General features: G+C 42.2%; 1 protein-coding gene and 1 long non-coding RNA gene across 10 annotated transcripts in view; one reads left to right on the forward strand and one right to left on the reverse strand.

The window, feature by feature from the left end:
- The window catches only part of LOC122466686, a 55,757-nt gene that overhangs the window by 13,523 nt on the left and 20,174 nt on the right, over window positions 1-22,060 (forward strand). The window lies entirely within an intron of this gene.
- The window catches only part of PTPRE (protein tyrosine phosphatase receptor type E), a 224,334-nt gene that overhangs the window by 8,132 nt on the left and 194,142 nt on the right, over window positions 1-22,060 (reverse strand). For 8 of the 9 annotated variants that reach the window (XM_043551995.1, XM_037904756.2, XM_043551996.1 and 5 more), the window contains 3 exons: window positions 20,205-20,339; window positions 16,070-16,195; window positions 12,048-12,199 (listed from right to left, as the gene is read on the reverse strand). In XM_043551995.1, the coding sequence (XP_043407930.1) occupies window positions 12,048-12,199; window positions 16,070-16,195; window positions 20,205-20,339 (413 nt within the window). Of the gene's footprint in view, window positions 1-3,313; window positions 3,402-12,047; window positions 12,200-16,069; window positions 16,196-20,204; window positions 20,340-22,060 lie in introns of all 9 variants that reach the window. The other variant, XM_043551999.1, reaches the window with a different exon arrangement.

Genomic DNA, 22,060 nt, shown 5'->3' on the forward strand with positions numbered 1-22,060 from the left:
GATCACTTGTCTGTAAGCAGATAAGACTTCATATTTGATTGTCCAACAAGAAAATGTGGTTGTCCCAGTTGTCAGGCTCTGGCCTTATTGCTGCTGCTGTGACTGTCTAAAGGCTTTTCCCTGCATTGTTCTTGTTTTGTTCTGGACTACTTTACCAGGGTTTCTCATTTTTATTTTCTTATTTTTAGCGTGTTTGACTCTCATTTTATCTTATAGACTTAGCTTTATCCTCAATTTAATATAAATGAATAGGTAAAATGTATTAGTTGTGCAATTCCCTATAGACAACTACTTTTATCAGATTAAAGGCAGCTGCAAAATCTAAAAAGGTTCAGATTTATACGTAATTAGCCAATCCCTAGAAAATTAAAATATTACTGCCACTACCAAGTCTGAAACTAAGAATCAGAACTGATACTCCATATTATATATTCAAATAAAAAGTACAATTCCTAACTACTATTATGGATAAAATCCATCTAATTTGAAATGTAGCTCTGATCATGCAGAATAGCACTAGTTTAGTCCATATCTGCTGTTGCATGCACAAAGTGACTGAGTCCACTTTCTACCTTTACACTCATATTTCCCTTGTTTTTCAAATTTCAGCAGCTGATTAGATGCTTGCTGACATTATTAGTGAAAATAAAATAGGGTGGAGCTCCTTTCACTGCCATTTGACCAGTGACAAAGATGAGTTTACATTTTGTCTCCTAATTTCACTTTGGTTCAAAGTAACCAGCTACTACTAGTAGAGGCCAAGTAACAGTGATTAGGAACTGTGAGGCACACAGCCACAATGGGGGAATAATCATAAAAACCTAGATGATTCTGGGAATCTGTGATGAGGCTAAATGAAAGACTGAAAAGTTTAATTCATGTCCCTAAACCAAGGATAAATATAAAATAATTCATTAAGTTTGAATTTTTAACATATCTTAATAATTTATAAGCAAGATGAATAGTAATCACCATCAACAGTCATTGCTTTTACTTTATTTCCATCAAATAAGAAATCTTTCTGATAAGCATGTCCTTATGAAAAGATTAAGTACAATTGCATGTATCCTCAGCTGGATACATTAAAGCCTAGTAGGAGGCTAAAGTGAATAGGTAAAATGTATTAGTTGTGCAATTCCCTATAGACAATTACTTTTATCAGATTAAAGACAGCTGCAAAATCTAAAAAAGGTTCAGATTTATACGTAATTAGCCAATCCCTAGAAAAACTGTCTAAAAGGTCGGTGAATGACTCATTCTGGAATAGATCCATAGCTGCAGGAAGATGAAAAAATGTTATAAGGATATAATAGTATGAAATACTTTGTAAACCTGTACACAGAAATAGTTAAATAGCTACTCATTCCCTTCTGTCTAAACAAAAAAAATGAAGTATCCCCTTTTATCCTGCCCCATACCATCTGCCCTCCCTGCCCCCAACTTGAGAAACTCTTTGGGCAAAACTCCACCAGAGCCACATGTTTATCTCTAAAAAATAATTTAAGTGTGATTGCATGTAGGTTCAACTTCCCTTAGAAATGCAAGATAAAAATATATGTTGTATGGTGTACAGTACTCTCCCCTTCATATTTGTTCTTCCCTCTTTTCTGTGACAACCCCTGACTGAATCTAAAGAGTTTTAAAAGAAAAAATCTTTTAGGATAATGGCCTCTGTTAATTTGCCTCACAGAATAATATTGTTTCTTGAAGGATGGAAGAATCAAAGACAAATGAAAATCTGATGGGGCAAACTGATGTGGCTACAGAAAAAATCCATTACAGTGGGGTCCTTAGGCTCCACTACAGTCTAGACGAGAATGCCACTGCAGGTGAGAAGAAATAAAGAAGAGAAAAACTCAGGCAGCTACAGAGAGGAAGAGTCCGAGAACAGAGGGCAGTTACAAAGACAATATGGAGGACAAAGAACTATAAAAACGGTCTCTGGGCAACACTTTTAGTAAAACCCTTAAATATTATGTAGTTTGATATTTCTATTATCTATTATAATTGTTGTGGTCAGTCCTTGCCACTCTTAAATCTTCTGTAAATAGAATGAGGAAAATAAATAGAAACCTGTGTCCTGAAAATTGGTAATATTTAATCTAGATAGAAACATGCAAATAATAAAATTCCATTTGTTTTATTACATTATTGTTTTATTTAAATCTGGAGAGACAAATTCATCCATACCTAACTCCATTAATTCACTGGGCTTGTGATGTATTTGGCCCACTACCTTGGGCACTGTATCATAGGCAGTGGGGAAGTTCATTAGCTTGCACTTCTTAGTTCAATGAGAGACCTATTTAAGGTCACTGGATTTACATGAACAAACATCTGATTACAGAATATTACACAAAATATAAAGTAAGATTTTAAAAGTAATGGACCTGTTCCTGTAACTGTTAGCCAGTGGCCAATACAGCAGTGTTTCTGCTTTAGAGGTCTTTACATTCTTGTTGATATGATATAAACTATAAACAAAAAGCAACTAACAGAGTTTTTCAAAATAACCATGGCTTAAATTCTAAGATTCACACAGACACGGAGTAATGTGAATGCTGGAAATTCATGGTATATCTGTGCAAGACACAATGGGCCAAATCCTGCACACCTGACTCTAGCGAAACACCCATTAATTTCAATGGGACTTGTACCTGAGCAAGGAGTGTAGTAACAGACACCTCAATTCTCACTCAAGCAAAACTCCAAGGATATGGTCCAGGGATATGAGCAAATTCCAGCAGGAAATCTGGAATAATCTAGTAAAATGATGATACATTATTTGGATTTGTTTTAGATTTTCCAATGTTAATTGTTGTATCTTATAAGTGTGTGTTTACTATGTGTCTATTTGTGCCAGCTAAAGTCATTAAGCCCTTCTTCAAATACACATTTCAGCCCAAGGAGATTTAACTGTATCAATGCTATTATTTTATTTTAAAATGTTATTTATAAATTCTTGTCAAAGGAAAAATGTAATCATTCCAGATACATATAATGAATTCATTTGTGAGCTGCAGATAACAACAGGCCTTATTGTCCCCTATATGGGCTATTTGCCAAAAGATGTTTGGTTCCCAAACTCAGTAGATCTGGAATACACACACACATGCATGAACGTACACACAACCATTTGCTCAGCAGCCCTGTGAATCTGCACTTAGTTCTGCCCCCTCTTCCAGTGTCCCTGGCAGTGAAGTTGTGCTCTCAGAGGTTCTGCTACCGTATCCATCCTTTGGAAGAGGCATGTTCAATATTGTGGAATGGAAAAGCAGGTGAATTAATGCTGATAAGATCTGCATTAACTTACTTGCAAAAATCCCAAAGTATCAGAGAGCTTTCAACCACTGGTCTTGCCCCCTATGCAGCCATTTGAAGGAGCGTCTAGTAGGTCAGGGCTAAAAAAGGAAAATGATATTGTACGAGGCAGCACTAGATTTCCTCATGTTGATCTCTAGGGTACTAATATTACCATGTAAGAAAATATATTCCAGTTTTTCCACAATTCTCACATTTCAAGTAGGACTGTATAATTTTTAAAAAATAGGAATAAATGCTAATTAGTACAACCTCTTTACCCACATATATACAAACGCTAGAGATTGAAAAACAATTCACAGACTGCATCAAAAAAGAAATGGGAAAAATCTGGGTTATGATAAACTTCCTTACACAAAATTCAGAGATAAACAAAGTAACAAAACCATATCACCCCTCCTCACTGTCAGGTTTCATATCATCAGAGCTCTCGAGTAATATTTTATTTAAGAGGATTCTGCCTCATCATACTCAGTGAAAATGTCTGTTTTTTCCTTCTGAGATAATACATATTTTGGCCAGGGGAAGAACTGCTCCTGTGCACTGTGAGATGTTTCCTCTGTTGATAAGTTATTTATGAAATTGCAGAAAATATCATAACCTTGCCTCTCCTCACCTTTTAAACCAACATCCAACCCCCTACACCACTTTTTCCTCATCTGAGAGGCATTTTAAAACTGCAGATAAGGTAGGAAACATGACTTGGGGCCAAGGATTTTAGGTTTTCACTTTTTACTCTAGACAGTCTAAACTTTAGACATTTCTCAGTAAATCTCCAGTCACTGCATCCCTCCCTTGTAATCAGAGATTTTGCTCTCAAGAACCAAAGTAGACACTCAGCATTTGGGAGTTCCTCTTTTGCCCTTTTTGGAGGCACAACTAAAAACGAAAAATCATTGCTCACATATGAACCACCAAGAGTTATTCACTTCCAGCACTTCACTACTTTTCATTGCCCAGTTTTGTTTTTAAGAACTTGATTGTAATGTTTAATTAGTCATAGACATGTTAAACAAATTTGCTCTTAGCAGTTTTTGTTTTAATTTGCAAATAATCTAAATGACAAACAATGATTTTGGTGATATATGAACCAGTAATGTGTCTATATTTTAAGGGATAAGGAAAAGTCTGTTAAGCCTATTTTTGCTGATAATAACTTGCATACAAATACAAACAGCTCATCCATGATTATTAGTGTCATGTTTCTCTGTTAGAAAAACACATCACAGTGGATAACCAAAACCTGCTTTAACAGTTGCTACATTAGACATTTAATTTTCTGTATGCAATACGGTTTAAACAAAAAATGAAATCAAATACTTGACTAAATGTATGCTACTGCAGGTCGCAGAGATTATAATCAAAAGTACACACAGCTCAAAAATGAAATGAGAGTGCATTCTGCTTTACAGACATATCATTCATGGATAAAAATGGCTAAATTAGATCCTTCTACTTACAAGGTGAAAGCTGAACTTCCCACGAATAAAGACACTAAAACACATACTTAAGAGGGGAATCAAGCGAGGGGGCAGGTCTTCAGCTGGTGTAAATTGGCATAGTTCCATTGACCTGAGTAGACAATTTACACCACCTGAGGATCTGCCCTATTGGCTTCCTTCCTCTCTTAAGCATGTGGAAATCACTGCATACCTTGGGCAAGCAGCTACTGGAATTGCAAGCTCACACTTGCACAGAAAATTCCTAAAGGCTTAGAGTTTAATCCTCAAAATACATGGGCTCACATTAACATACATCTTGGAAAATCAGCTGCTGGACTTGAAATGCACTAGGTGGTTTTTCAAGATTTGAATCTATGTGTATTTGAGAGAAGGTTCTAGTCATAAGCCTTAAGAATGTGGATGTAAGAGTTTTCAAGCACAGCAACTGATTTTCCAAAATATACTCTCATGTGAATCTATGTAACTGAGAAGAGTAGGGAGCTCTAAGTCTTAAGGATTTTGGAATATTGTTTTTATCATTCTAGTGGTGTTTTGAAATAAACATATGTTAAAATTCAGGGAGAAATGTGGCCTACAACATTAACCTAATTCTTCAAAGCTTTTGTGGGTCTGAGAGGATGGAAATATTAGATGTAATATGTGGTTCTAGTTCTTTGACTTCCAACGTGTTGCATTAATCAAAGGAATACTGTAAGGCAAAAGAGCTGCTTTTCTCCCTTACTGATTGGCTAAAACTGTCCCATATTTTACCCGCTTTAATTAGCATTCAATGTCCTGACTTACTAACAGATTTCAAAAAGTAGTTGCAGGACTCCACTGTCAAACTGCAGAATCAGGCACTAAAACTGTTAGTGTCTACGAGTTCAATTGGTACAGAGAAAATAAGCCTTTAGGGAAAATATGTGAAAATAGCAAAGAACAAAACACATCAGAAGCAAAAAGTAGGAGAGAGGGATTGCTTGTTCTGTTAATTAATATGCATATTCTTAGACCATGTCCTGAATGTCAACAGACTCAAGCCAGTTTCAAGCTCCCAGACATTCAAATCAAGGCACTGTTAGCAGAAGCGTCACCACAGCTGTTTGTTCCAATGGTGCATGAGAACACAGATGATCTTTCGCACCCAAATCACCCAAATCACAGGCTTCACAGATCAAGACCAGCACCTTTAATTGTGCAAACTGAAGGTCAGTGCACACTTCAGAGAATAGGTATAATGTGATCTCCATCACTAACTCATAGCTGGTAAGTGGGGAGCTGCATTCTGCACTAGATGTAGCTTCCAAGTGGTCTTTGAGGGTAATTCCCTGTAGAGCACATTACAACAACTAATTTGGAAATCACAAGAGCTGAGATAACATTTCTGCAGAGAGGGAAATAATCAATTGCCTATTATCCAAAGGCAAATGGCTGCTGCCAAAATCCAAAGGCACTTTCAGTTTGCAGACCTCATTGAAAAAAAGACTGGCATACCTTTACAAATAACCATCACTGTCACCATCATACTACAGATGCTAAGTGTCTCTCCTGCTGGAAACCACAGACAGGTGCTGAAAACCTCAGGGTCAATACTATAAAAGGCTACTGATAGATCTAAAAGAATCAGAATAGGAACTTGACCTCTGTTCATTTCTAAGCCCTAGTCTACACTAGGACTTTAGGTCGAATTTAGCAGCATTAAATCGATGTAAACCTGCACCTGTCCACACGATGAAGCCCTTTTTTTCGACTTAAAGGGCTCTTAAAATCGATTTCCTTACTCCACCCCTGACAAGTGGATTTGTGCTTAAATCGGCCTTGCCGGGTCAAATTTGGGGTACTGTGGACACAATCTGACGGTATTGGCCTCCGGGAGCTAGCCCAGAGTGCTCCATTGTGACCGCTCTGGACAGCACTCTCAACTCAGATGCACTGGCCAGGTAGACAGGAAAAGAACTGCGAACTTTTGAATCTCATTTCCTGTTTGGCCAGCGTGGCAAGCTGCAGGTGACCATGCAGAGCTCATCAGCAAAGGTGACCATGATGGAGTCCCAGAATCACAAAAGAGCTCCAGCATGGACTGAACGGGAGGTACGGGATCTGATCGCTGTATGGGGAGAGGAATCCGTGCTATCAGAACTCTGTTCCAGTTTTTGAAATGCCAAAACCTTTGTCAAAATCTCCCAGGGCATGAAGGATAGAGGCCATAACAGGGACCCGAAGCAATGCTGCGTGAAACTTAAGGAGCTGAGGCAAGCCTACCAGAAAACCACAGAGGCGAACAGCTGCTCCGGGTCAGAGCTCCAAACATGCCACTTCTATGATGAGCTGCATGCCATTTTAGGGGGTTCAGCCACCACTACCCCAGCCGCGTTGTTTGACTCCTTCAATGGAGATGCAACACGGAAGCAGGTTTTGGGGACGAAGAAGAAGAAGATGATGATGATGATGATGAGGTTGTAGATAGCTCACAGCAAGCAAGCGGAGAAACCGGTTTTCCCGACAGCCAGGAACTGTTTCTCACCCTGGACCTGGAGCCAGTACCCCCCAAACCCACCCAAGGCTGCCTACTGGACCCGGCAGGTGGAGAAGGGACCTCCGGTGAGTGTACCTTTTAAAATACTATACATGGTTTAAAAGCAAGCATGTGAAAGGATTACTTTGCCCTGGCATTCGCGGCTCTCCTGGATGTACTCCCAAAGCCTTTGCAAAAGGTTTCTGGGGAGGACAGCCTTATTGCGTCCTCCATAGTAGGACACTTTACCACTCCAGGCCAGTAACACGTACTCAGGAATCATTGTACAACAAAGCATTGCAGTGTATGTTTGCTGGCGTTCAAACAACATCCGTTCTTTATCTCTCTGTGTTATCCTCAGGAGAGTGAGATATCATTCATGGTCACCTGGTTGAAATAGGGTGCTTTTCTTCAGGGGACACTCAGAAGTGCCCGTTCCTGCTGGGCTGTTTGCCTGTGGCTGAACAGAAATGTTCCCTGCTGTTAGCCACGGTGGGGGGAGGCAAAATGCGACCTTGTAACGAAAGCACATGTGCTATGTATGTAATGTTAACAGCAAGGTTTACCCTGAAAGAGTGTAGCCACTGTTTTATAAAATGTGTCTTTTTAAATACCGCTGTCCCTTTTTTTTTCTCCACCAGCTGCATGTGTTTCAATGATCACAGGATCTTCTCCTTCCCAGAGGCTAGTGAAGATTAGAAAGAAAAAAAAAAACGCACTTGTGATGAAATGTTCTCTGAACTCATGCTGTCCTCCCACACTGACAGAGCACAGACGAATGCGTGGAGGCAAATAATGTCAGAGTGCAGGAAAGCACAAAATGACCGGGAGGAAAGGTGGCGGGCTGAAGAGAGTAAGTGGCGGGCTGAAGACAGGGCTGAAGCTCAAATGTGGCGGCAGCGTGATAAGAGGAGGCAGGATTCAATGCTGAGGCTGCTGGAGGATCAAACCAGTATGCTCCAGTGTATGGCTGAGCTGCAGCAAAGGCAGCTGGAGCACAGACTGCCACTACAGCCCCTGTGTAACCAACTGCCCTCCTCCCCAAGTTCCATAGCCTCCACACCCAGACGCCCAAGAACGCGGTGGAGGGGCCTCCGGCCAACCAGCCACTCCACCACAGAGGATTGCCCAAAAAACAGAAGGCTGGCATTCAATAAATTTTAAAATTTTAAACTTTTAAAGTGCTGTGTGGCATTTTCCTTCCCTCCTCCACCACCCCTCCTGGGTTACCTTGGTAGTCATCCCCCTATTTGTGTGATGAATGAATAAAGAATGCATGAATGTGAAGCAACAATGACTTTATTGCCTCTGCAAGAGGTGATCGAAGGGAGGAGGGGAGGGTGGTTAGCTTACAGGGAAGTAGAGTGAACCAAGAGGCGGGGGGTTTCATCAAGGAGAAACAAACAGAACTTTCACACCGTAGCCTGTTCAGTCATGAAACTGGTTTTCAAAGCTTCTCTGATGCGTACCGTGCCCTCCTGTGCTCTTCTAACTGCCCTGGTGTCTGGCTGCACGTAACCAGCAGCCAGGCGATTTGCCTCAACCTCCCACCCCGCCATAAATGTCTCCCCCTTACTCTCACAGATATTGTGGAGCGCACAGCAAGCAGTAATAACAGTGGGAATATTGGTTTCGCTGAGGTCTAAGCGAGTCAGTAAACTGCGCCAGTGCACCTTTAAACGTCCAAATGCACATTCTACCACCATTCTGCACTTGCTCAGCCTGTAGTTGAACAGCTCCTGACTACTGTCCAGGCTGCCTGTGTACGGCTTCGTGAGCCATGGCATTAAGGGGTAGGCTGGGTCCCCAAGGATAACTATAGGCATTTCAACATCCCCAACAGTTATTTTCTGGTCTGGGAATAAAGTCCCTTCCTGCAGCTGTTGAAACAGACCAGAGTTCCTGAAGATGCGAGCGTCATGTACCTTTTCCGGCCATCCCACGTTGATGTTGGTGAAACATCCCTTGTGAGCCACCAGAGCTTGCAGCACTATTGAAAAGTACCCCTTGCAGTTTATGTATTTGCCAGCTTGGTGCTCCGGTGCCAAGATAGGGATATGGGTTCCGTCTATCGCCCCACCACAGTTAGGGAATCCCATTGCAGCAAAGCCATCCACTATGACCTGCACATTTCCCAGGGTCACTACCCTTGACATCAGCAGATCTTTGATTGCGTGGGCTCCTTGCATCACAGCAGCCCCCACAGTAAATTTGCCCACTCCAAATTGATTCCCAACTGACCGGTAGCTGTCTGGCATTGCAAGCTTCCACAGGGCTATCGCCACTCACTTCTCAACTGTGAGGGCTGCTCTCATCTTGGTATTCATGTGCTTCAGGGCAGGGGAAAGCAAGTCACAAAGTTCCATGAAAGTGCCCTTACGCATGCGAAAGTTTCGCAGCCACTGGGAATCGTCCCAGACCTGCAACACTATGCGGTCCCACCAGTCTGTGCTTGCTTCCCGAGCCCAGAATCGGCGTTCCACAGCATGAACCTGCCCCATTAGCACCATGATGCATGCATTGGCAGGGTCCATGCTTTGAGAGAAATCCGTGCCCATGTCCTAATCACTCACGTGACCACGCTGACGTTGCCTTCTCGCCCGGTATCGCTCTGCCAGGTTCTGGTGCTGCATATACTGCTGGATAATGCGTGTGGTGTTTAATGTGCTCCTAATTGCCAAAGTGAGCTGAGCAGCCTCCATGCTTGCCTTGGTATGGCGTCTGCACAGAAAAAAGGCGCGGAACGATTGTCTGCCGTTGCTCTGACGGAGGGAGGGGCGACTGACGACATGGCTTACAGGGTTGGCTTACAGGGAATTAAAATCAACAAAGGGGGTGGCTTTACATCAATGAGTATTTCAGGCAGGACTTCACAGAGGGTTCCAATAAGAAATGGTGCACCTAAGTAATTGTTCTTATTGGAACAAGCAGGTTGGTCTGGCCTCTGATTGATACATGGCTAGATTTACCTCGCTGCACCTTCTCTGTGAGAGACTGCAGTGTGACCTAGAGGAATGAGTCCTCTAGACGGGGGGAGCAAATGAGTAGAAAACAAATCTGGTCTATTTCTTGTTTTGATCCACTCCATCTATCTTTTACATCTTTGGCTGGCAGCAGACGGTGCAGAAGCCATCCACATCTCATGGCTGCTCGGCAGAAGATGGTGCAGTAGGACTGCTAGCCATCCTCATCTCTTGCCTGCCTGGCAGAAGATGGTAAAGTAGGACTGCTAGCAATCCGTATCGCCTGCCTGCTCACCATAAGATGGTTCAATAGGACTGACTGCAGGACTAAAGAGAATGACCTGGTCAAGTCACTTCTAATGAAGTCCCTGCACCCAGGTCTGCCCAGGCGCTCCTGGCCGACGTGGCCAGGAGCACCTCGGACATGACGATGACGGCTACCAGTCCTATTGCACCGTCTGCTGCCACAAGGCAATGGGTTGCTGCTGCTGTGTAGCAATGCAGTACCACGTCTGCCAGCACCCAGGAGACATACGGTGACGGTTACCTGAGCGGGCTCCATGCTTGCCGTGGTATAGCGTCTGCACAGGTAACTCAAGAAAAAAGGCGTGAAACAATTGTCTGCTGCTGCTTTCACGGAGGGAGGGAGGGAACGGGGGCCTGACGATATGTACCCAGAACCACCCACGACAATGTTTTAGCCCCATCAGGCATTGGGATCTCAACCCAGAATTCCAATGGGCAACGGAGACTGCGGGAACTGTGGGATAGCTACCCACAGTGCAACACTCCAGAAGTCAACACTTGCCTCGGTACTGTGGAAGCACTCTACCGAGTTAATGCACTTAATGCACTTAGAGCATTTTCTGTGGGGACACACACACTCGAATATATAAAAACGATTTCTAAAAAACCGACTTCTATAAATTCGACCTAATTTCGTAGTGTAGACATACCCTCAGGGATAATCAACCAATGAAATTAGTGAAGTTTGTGCACCACACCCAAGTCAACAGCCAGATTAAAAGGGGGTAATCTGAGGACTCCAGATATCACCAGAGTTGTCCTACCACAAACTGCTGATGTAAATTGGCATAGTTCCATTGACTTGAGTAGACAATTTATACCACCTGAGGATCTTACCCATTGGCTTCCTTCCCCTCTTAAGCATGTGGAAATCACTGCATAATCTTTCCCAAAAAGGGGAAATTAGAGAGAGGTGATATTTATTATTTGTATCGAGGTAATGCCTGGGAGCACTACTCATAGAGCAGACACAGAATAAAGAGATGATCTCTGCCCTAAAGAGCTTACATGCTAATCACAAACTGTCAAATTTCCTTCAACACGTTTTAGAATAATACGTTCTGTAGATGAAGGGAAAGCAGTGGACGTGTTGTTCCTTGACTTTAGCAAAGCTTTTGACACTGTCTCCCACAGTATTCTTGCCAGCAAGTTAAAGAAGTATGGGCTGGATAAACTGCAGTTGTATTTTCCCACTCACAAGACTGAATGAAGCTCAGGTGCAAGCATGTATTTGAATGTTTTATTCCTCAGGAAACTGTAATCGACACATATCCTCTCATCACTAGGGCTAGTGGTTTGTATTGTTTACTAACTAATCCAGGAAGAAACAGCGTTTTGGTTTTGGTTTGTTTTAAAAAGTACTGTCCAGTCACTTGGAATAGAACATTGCCATGATAATCACGAAACCAGAAGAAAGGGAAGATGGAGAATGTTATGCAGATCATAAATAATAGGAATGATTACAAAATTTTAAAAAAGCAGAGAAGAAATAAGTCTTACCTGCAATGCACAGTAATGGGATGGTTTCCTGTCTGCTGCTGCTGTTTTTGGACAGCTGCAATGAGGTCAATCATTCCTTTTCCTTCAGCAGGAATTCCAATTTCAGGCCATCCATGAAAATGAAATTGTCGGACAAGTCTACTCTGCTTCTCCTGATAATTCAAAAGTGTGGCAGGACCAGATTTAATGCAGTTAAAAGTGCAAGGACACTTTTTTTTACCTTTAACATTTCTTATAAAAAAATTGTAACATGATATAGGTGCCATTTTCAACCTGGTGCATGATAAATTAATCAAGCAGCTCAGGTAGTTCCATCTCTTAATGCCTTGTGTAGTATACTGAAAATTTACCCTATAACTTCCCCTTTGACTTGCACAACTGTTTCATCTAGCTCGTTCTAACGGCATATTTTAGAGACTATTAATTTCAAATATGAAAATCAATGGCTTAGGGTTTTCATCACTCTTAAGGCTGTACTCAAAATGTCAGTGAAAACATCAAGCTCACAAACTGAGAACCTTTTAGTAGTCTAAACCCTTTTATTCAGTTTTGTCCAACTTTATTTGTTATGTGAAAAATTAACCACCTTTGCCCCAGAGATGTTGATTATTTAAGCATTCTTACAGAAAGGGTATAGATGGGTTTTTATTTCATTACAGTTTTCTATTATGACTTCTCACCATTGCATGATTATTCCAAATATAAGTACTATGAGTCAGGTCTGACGGAGTGCTACAAGGGTGCACAAGAAGAGGGAGCACGCAAACTACTGTCACAACTGCACACTCATAGACCTTGGTGTGAAAGAAGCAAGGTAACGCAGGAAAAATACAGGGCAATCGAAAACGGATAATTCTGTAGAATATTATAGTCTCTTTGTATTGATTTGAATAATACTCAGAGAAATATTATTCCATTTCAAGTGGCATTACTCATTAGTTCAGTATCTGTTGACTAAAATTTAGGGCTAGATTGTGCTTCCTGTCTGGATAGACTGTGTGGGCATACATGGAGAAGCTGGAAAGAGCTTCTTGCCTCCTTGATACAGAGGCCAGACTCCATTGTTGTCCTTATGTTCCCCTGGGCACAGGGGCTAGTCCTAGCTAACCAACAAGCCACCTCAAAAGATGGGGTTATAACTGGCCAGGCTTGGAAAAATGTGGCCTCTGCACCCTCTTGGACCTTAACTACACTAAGATTTCCCACTGTTGCACTATTACTGGTAACAATGGTGGGAGCTCAAATCATCCACCCTTCCTTAAAAGCAAATGTAGGTGACATATAGGTAAAAACATCAGCGGCTTGTCTACACTAGAATTTCCAAGGTTGCCACCACAGGTAGGTAGTAGTGCACCAGTGGGACATTTTTAAAAAAAGCTCAGGGCAGGAAAACCCTTCCTATTTGGCGCACTTAATCATATTTGTGCAAATGGTTTGTCCCATCCTCCTCCTTCTCAGCTGTGTGTGCAGTAGGATGTTCTAGAATGCACTGCCTCAAATGTTGCCGCTGCTTCTGCTTTGTGTGTTTGTTCTCTGGGTACTCTATCCTCTGCACAGGCATTATGGGTTAGTCATGTGGATGTACCCAGATTGCACGGACATTAACACTCTTAGGCAGCATGGTAAGTGCAGATGCAGAGAATGAAAGTGATGGCGAAAGAGCTGCTGTGTGAACATAAACTGAATTGTGTTATTTGTGCTTCTAATGCAGGGACAGGCAAACTTTTTGGCCTGTGGGCCACATTGCAGTTCTGAAATTGTATGGCGGGCCAGTTAGGGGAGGCTGTGCCTCTCCAAACAGCCAGGCGTGGCCTGGCCCCCGCCCCCATCCGACTTCCCCTGCTTCTTACCCCCTGATGCCCCCCCCCCCCCCGGGAATCCTGCCCCATCCAACCACCCCGCTCCTTAATGGCCCCCCTGGGACTTCTGCCCCCTGCCCGCCCCCCACCGCCCCATCGAACCCCCCCTCTATCTTCCTGACTGTCCCCCCCGGGATCCCTGTCCCCATTCAACTCCCCTGTTTCCTGCCTTCTGATCGCCACCTATCCACACTCCCACCCCCTGACCACCACCCCGAACTCCCCTGCCCTCTATCCAATCCCCCCGCTCCCTGCTCCCTTATTGCGCTGCCTGGAGCATCGTTGGCTGACAGCGCTACAGCCATGCCACCCAGAGCACCAGGGCAGGCAGCTGTGCCACCCAGCTGGAGCCAGCCAAGCCACCGCGCAGCACAGAGCACCGGGTCAGGCCGCGGCTCTGCAGCTGCGCTGCCGCCCAGAGCATTGTGCTGGTGGTGCGGCGCGCTGAGGCTGCGGGGAAGGGGGACCAGCAGGGGAGAGACCGGGGGTTAGCCTCCTGGGCCAGGAGCTCAGGGGCCGGGCAGAAGGGTCCCACAGGCCAGATGTGGCCTACGGGCCGTAGTTTGCCCACCTCTGTTCTAATGGTTTATAATATCACAGTAAGAAGTCAAAGCATGCCAGGGCGTTTGTGTAGCAGCATGCCTATAACAATTCCTTAGTATATTTCATAAACTCATTGCTTTGGCTTAGTTCCTTTTGTCTCGTGCGTGTGTGTGTCCACGCATAAACTTTAGTCATAGTCATACTCTTAGTTTTACTGCGGGAAAACTAAGAATTTTCAAAAAACAATGATGCAATCATTTACCAAACAAATGATGAAGTTTGTAGTGATATTCATAACCCTGTGATATCCTAGGTCTTGAACCAAGGCCTGGGAGTCCCCAGACAGCCACTCAATGTCTGCTGAACTCTGGTGGGCCGAGAAGCTAGTAGGCCAATAGCCTCAGCCAAGGTACTATCCATGGGAACCCTGACTGGAGGATCACCCTGCTCCACAGATTAGTCCAACTATGCTATTTAAGCCAGAAGGAGGCACAGGAAGAATGTCTGAGCAACAAGGTGATTTCCTGTTGTAGCTGCACAGGACCCTGCTCGTGCCTGCCTCTTGCACCAACCCTGTTCCTGATTCCTACTCTGCTTCTGGCTCCTGCCTCATCTTGCCTTTGCTCCTGTTTCCACCATGCTCCTTCTCTGTGCTTGATCCTTGCCTCTCCTCCAGTTATGCCTTGACTCCAATCATCAGTTAGCAGTCATGGCTCTGACCCGGACTTCGACTTCTGACCCTGGTTTGACCTTTGACTCAGGCATTTGATCTCTGATCCTCACCATCAATTCCTGATTCTGACTCTGGCTTGACCCCTGGCTCTGGTAACTAGTAGTTGACTCTCGTGCGGACCCTTGGCTTGTTCCCCAACCTGGATGCCTGCTCTGCTCACTAGACCTGACTCCTGCTCTGACGACTAGGCCAGACCACCTACATCCTGGTCCATAACAACCACACAAGTTTCAAGAATGGCCCTGAGAGTATCACTCAGACTCATAGATATTAAGGTCAGAAGGGACCATTATCATCATCTAGTCTGACCTCCTGCACAATACAGGTCACAGAATCTCACCCACCCACTCCTGCAATAAACCTCTCACCTATGTCTGAGTTACTGAAGTCCTCAAATCATGGTTTAAAGATTCCTTCGATTACAGGATTCTACTTGTCTGGAAACATGATTCAGTTGATGGTGGGCAGACGTATTTGTGTTATAAAGAGATTTCATTATAATTTAATACATTTGGGCAAATTTTCAGCAACATGCATGTGCATTTTTTTACTGCAATTCCCAACAACAATCAAAAGAACTGCATTGTTTAGCATAAAATAAAACCACCACGTTAAAAGAGGGAATGTTGAATTGGCCAGAATTTCCATTTGATTAATGTGATGTGACTCCTTAAACATAAACTGTTTTATATAAGTACTTTCTCCTAATTAATAAAAGGCTAGATGACAGTTAGCTGATATAAAACACACATTATTTCTCACAAAACCTGTGTAATGTATTGTCTTGGCTTGCCACAAGACACAAAAACACACGTTCATAAATCTATGGTTTATCATGGTTATAAATAGTTAAAAGTGTAGGAAACACTATACTTTCAAGACAATACCTGATTGAATGTGATTATGAAGTCCCTTATGCTTATGGCATCCAAAAGACAGTCATTCTTTATCTCTATATTTATCTCTCCATGAGTTACAGAGCCCTCTGATGGCCAGTACTGAAAACATTTTTCCTGTAAAATTGAAACAGAATAGTAAATGTTCCTTGCAACATTCTTCTGCTAATCTCTAAGCTGTCATGCACATCTTACAAGGTCATGCACAGCATTTTAGACTTGTTCTACAGAACTTCTGCAGTGAAATGCCTAATCAGTGTCTTGCCTAGACCAGCTATGGCATAAACCCCTTGCACTATTTCAGATAGTAGTAGTAAGTTAATTCAGCACTTCACGGTGTTAGAAAGCAAGCCAATATACAAAATATAGGTGATAACTATGCTGGATTTGGGACAAAGGGGAAAAAAACAATTATTAATGATGTTAGTGTATGAAAACACTGGTAGAAGTAAAAATGGGGAATTAATGCCCTCCCCCCAAAACGAAAGACAAACAAACCTGGGACTAAGTCCAAAAACCAACTCTTCAGATCAGTCATGCCATTGTGTGAGATACTATACAAAGGTTGCTTGTGCAACCATAAGACATCCCCCTTGTGCACATGACATTATGATATAGTCTTTAACTCCATGATCCCTTACTATTTTTTTCCACAGGACCCTTGCCTCGTTCAATGCACAGGATGGACAGTGCTCAGGGAATAAAAGTTATTCAGTTTTTCTTTTTATCCCCTATCATTCAGTGTGACCTCCTGCCTTATTTACTGCATGCTATCCAAACCCTGCACTGAATACATAATTATTCATTTCTTCTATCTTTTCTAGGGCACTCATCACCATAATATCTGAGTGGCTCACAAATATTAATGAATTTCATACCATATCTCCCCTCTGAGATAACAAAACATTATTTGCCTCATTTTACAAATGGAGAAAACGGAGACAAAAAAACTTGCCAGTGGCACACAGTGAATCAGTGACAGAGATAGGATGCAGGACTTTCTGCCTCCCAGCCCTGTACAGATTCCTCCAAACCACATTGCCTTATTACAAGAAGTGTTGTGCATCCTCATCAAGCATATACTTTATGTGCAGTTGTAATGCTCCACACTTTTGCAAAACAGGCCGAGGTATGTCAAGTTCGACAGCCAGAAAATGAGGAACACTGTCAAATTGAGGTTTAAATTACTTGCCCAGTATTGCATTGGAAAACAATGGCAGAGGCAGGGATAGCAGTGAGTTCTCCTCTATGGCATTCACCTGCCTTAACCACAAGAGCATCCTTTTTCTTCCTGCAGTCTCCTGCCTTGTTTGCTAAACACCTTCCAATTTCTACAGCAAACAAGGTAGAAATCCTACAAACAGCCACATTCACTACATAACCCTGATTCATATCCTGAGCACCGTTGTCCTGAAATAGGCAGGAGTCCATTTGAAACTACTACTGGTTTTACTATATGATCACGTAATTAAATTCATATGTACAAGAGGACCAAATTAAAAGCTTGCACAGACAACTGTAATTCTTGCATTACCTAACTTTGTTCTTGACTTTCAAACTAAATAACATTCTTTTAATTTTTTGTATGTAGTTTCCTATGATTTTTTAAAAAGTAAAAAGGTAAAACCAAATTTTACTATGTACTACTGTAACAAATGCCCCATCATGCACCATCCTCAGGGTTTGAACCCTGAACCTTCAGCACTGAAGCACAGCTTGTACTACAGGACTCACTTCATTAGCTGATCAGAAGAAAAGGGTGTTATCCTAGAGGGAGGAAAAGAGCCACTAGAGGAAGGGTTCAGGGTGACTAGGTGGAACCTGGCTCAGTTCTCGTCTCCCTCAACGAGGTGGGGAGAGCTGCTGCCCACATGGTCTCCAACAGGGATGGGCTGATGAGCCTTTGGGTCCATTTACTGGTGGGATGGGGAGAGGATTTGTCAGGGAAGCCTCACCCAACTTTCCCCACAATCCACTTCAGCCGTATGGCAGCAGCCAGAATGTATACTTCTGGAGTTCCTATTCTAGTGTCTATCTTGACATGAGTAAGGCTTTTGATACTGTCTCGCATGACCCTCTCAACAAACTAGGGAAATACAACCTAGATGGAGCTACTATAATGTGGATGCATAACGGGTTGGAAAACCGTTCCCAGAAAGTAGTTATCAGTGGTCCACAGTCAAGCTGGAAGGGCATATCAAGAGGGGTCCCACGGGGATCAGTTCTGGGTCTGGTTCTTATCTATATCTTCATCAGTGATTTAGATAATGGCATAGACAGTACACTTTTAAAGTTTGCAGGTGATATCAAGCTAGGAGGGGTTGCAAGTGCTTTAGAGGATACGATTAAAATTGAAAATTTTCTAGACAACCTGGAGAAACAGTCTGAAGTAAATAGTCTGAAATTCAATAAGGACAAATGCAAAGTACTCCACTTAGGAAGGAACAGTCAATTGCATACATACAAAATGGGAAATGACTGCCTAGAAAGGAGTACTGCAGAAAAGGATCTAGGGGTCACACTGGATCACAAGCTAAATATGAGTCAACAGTGTAACACTGTTGCAAAAAAAGGCACACATCATTCTGGGATGTATTAGCAGAAGTGTTGTAAGCAAGACATGAGAATTCTTTCGCTCAACTCCACACTGATTAGACCTCAACTGGAGTACTGTGTCCAGTTCCGGGTGCCACATTTCAGGAAAGATGTGGACAGTTGGAGAAAGTCCAGAGAAGAGCAACAAAAATGATTAAAGGTCTAGAAAAAATGACTATCAGGGAAGATTGAAAAAACTGGGTGTGTTTATTCTGGAGAAGAGACGACATAGGAGATATGATAACAGTTTTCAAATACATAAAAGGTTGTCACAAGGAGGAGGGAGAAAAATTGTTCTCCTAAACCTTGGAGGATAGGACAAGAAGCAATGGACTTAAATTGCAGCAAGAGTGGTTTAGATTTTTAAGAGCAGGTTAGACAAACACCTGTCAGGGATGGTCTAGATAATACTTAGTCCTGCCATTAGTGCAGGGGACTGGACTAGATGACTTCTCTAGGTCCCTTCCAGTCCTACAATTCTGTGATTCTATGATGGTTTTGAATGTTGCTTAAATTTTGCTGACAATTCAAGCAACAGAAGTGGCAATGTTCCAAAGCATATATATCTCAGCTAAACCTGAGTGGAATTTCATGAGACAAAGAAAAGGCACTTCTCTAGTCCAAGGTCTTCCCCCCTGCCATATTTTAAAGGCCTGCTGCAAACAGTGGAAGAGCTAGCACTTCTCTAAAAAAGGCAGCCAGAATATTTTATAATGAAGTGTTATGCAACCTAAATATAAGGGTGTGATGAAGTAGGGAATTTTCTTACTGTTTTGTATGAATATTGTGTGTGCCTCAGTTTCCCTTATGTTCTGCATGTTTAATCAGGTGGTGGGGAAGAGAGCTTATTGTTGCAGAGGACCTGGTGTGACATTGCCTAGCCGCTTGGACCCCAAACAACAGCCTGGACACCTTGGAACTTAGCAACTGCTGATGCAAAGGCCCTCCCCAGCTTGGAAGCCAGCTGGTTTTGGCCAGTGGAAGAACAAAGGGCTGAAGAGAGCGAGCTCAGATGATCTGTTTGCCTAGGAAAGAAGACAAAGGAGGGGCTTTTGGGAAGTGCTATAGTGTGGTCAGCAGGAAGGAGGATTGATTCCAGACTGGGAACAAAGAGGGGTCTGAGCCCACTTGGACTGGGGCAGACCCAATTGGACTGTGCTGTAACTTTCTATTCTTGAGGCTATCACAGAATCATCAGGGACATACAGAGCCAAGAAAGAGCACTGGATCATAAGGTCACTACCTGCGCTAAATATAACAACAACAAAAGTTTGTGCAATTCATTTTCATGAATTTTTAGTCCCCTGAATAAGACATTCTATTGTACTTGATGTCTATGAACGTAGCTGTACGTTAAATGGACAAAATCTAGCATGCACAGGCCCTTTGCTTTTACCTGTAGGATGGTCAGCCCATGGGGCCAATGGGCACAGAATAATCAGTGCAGGGAGATTCAAGGCAGGGAAAAAGGATGTATTAACAGAAAGAGCTTGGACCTTATAATTACAAACTTTGCACAACCAAATCATACCTGCTCCCTTTCTTGAACTTCTGTAAGCATAACAATCGTGTGACATTTCCACTCCCACACCATTCGCCAGAAGTCTTCCACTGTATGAGGAAGTGGTCCTTGGGTTGCAATGAAATAATCCTTCTGGCGATAGCCCTTCACAGAAAGATAGAAGATAGCTCATCACTGATACTGTTTTGAATGCAGAAACTTTTTTCCCCCCCGTATTTTAAATTCTGACCCACTCTTATCAGTATCTCCTACTTACCTAGAAATACTGCATCATCATTTATTCTGAAGCCCGAGTGACATTTATTAATACTTAGGGCCAGATTCTGTCACCTTCACTCATGTTAGTACTCCACAACTAGTCACACTGATTTCAGTGGGGCTACTTTCAGAGTAAGATATTACTCACCATGAGTAAATGTGACAGAATCAAGCCTAAATCAGTGGTTTTCAAACTTCTGTATTGGTGACCCCTTTCATGCAGCAAGCCTCTGAGCGTGACCTCCCCCCCTTATAAATTAAAAATGGGAGAGTTTAATTTAATTTAATGGGAGCTCAGGGCTGTCAGCCCCACGAAGCTGACAGCTCTCTACCCCCATGTAACCATCTTGTGACCCCCTGAGGGATCCTGCCCTAAATAATCTGCTTTTCTAAAGATAATATAAAAACAATATTAGTCAAATTGTATGCAACAAAACAAACCATTCTGTCAGCAAGAGAATTATATGCTATCGTGTCAAACAGAAACTTTCTGCATGGGCAAGTATAGATTAAATGGTACATAGAAACACATGTTCCAGTTTTCTTGTTGGAGTTTTCCATATGCAATATATTGTTTAGTTTGGTTGTAAAAATTGTTTTCACAGCTGAAAAGCACTCAGGTTAAAACGATCTTGGAGAAAATTCCAAAACCTGAATGCAGAAGCAAATATACAAATATGAAAAAGCCTTAGAAGACCTAGAAATTGCTTTGTTATGCATATTTGCAAACTATTAGCTGTATTTTAAGTAGTGATGACAGAACCCTATTATGATACTTTATGTTCATTTCATTTTCAGCTGATCGTGTACAGTTATAGCCAAAATCTCAAAGGGGCTTCAAAACAGCTCCAAATTTGTGCCCGTGATCTCACACAATCATTATCATCAGCAAAAACTGAAATTAAGGTATTATTAAAATTAATAATCACACATTTGATATAAATAAATAGACATTTTAGTTACTTTCTTCATGATCCCTGGAAAGTGGGAAACCTTAGAATCCATTTTTAGACATGGGTGAAAAAATATAAAAATATCTTAAAATATGTTGTTAAAATTACACATGACTTTGAAAAACTATGCTTAAAATAGTCTAAATTAATACTGCATAAGCATTATGACAAAAACGTTCTGAAAGCATTAAATGGCTTTTTACCTTGGCAAGTTAACCTTGCTAGCACTGCAGAATGACTTACCAGATTTATAGTTACATCTGGAAAGCAATATCTTAAGACAGGTGGTTAGTACCCCTGGGTAGGATAACTTTTTTACCTCACTGTACATACTACTCTTGATGAATTTGGACGCTAACTATATATGAACTATATTAAAATGTATAAGGAAATGAAAACTCCCTTCAATTCTAAGACCGCTTTCACCTCTCCCCACCCCTCCAAAAGACCCTACTGCTTTCTTAATAAACACTGATTTGCTTTTATTTCAGAAAAAGAGCAACTGTGTTTGAAAAAGAAAGTAGAGGAGGCAAATTTAGATTAGGAAGGTGATCAGCTACCTAAGTCATCATTACAAAGATCCACCAGTTAGTTTAAATATACCACTATTTCTGACTAACCTTTAATCATCTTACAACGTTACTTTAAGAAATA

The sequence above is a fragment of the Chelonia mydas genome, chromosome 7 (genome assembly GCF_015237465.2).
Source record: "Chelonia mydas isolate rCheMyd1 chromosome 7, rCheMyd1.pri.v2, whole genome shotgun sequence".
Classification (NCBI taxonomy): domain Eukaryota; kingdom Metazoa; phylum Chordata; order Testudines; family Cheloniidae; genus Chelonia; species Chelonia mydas.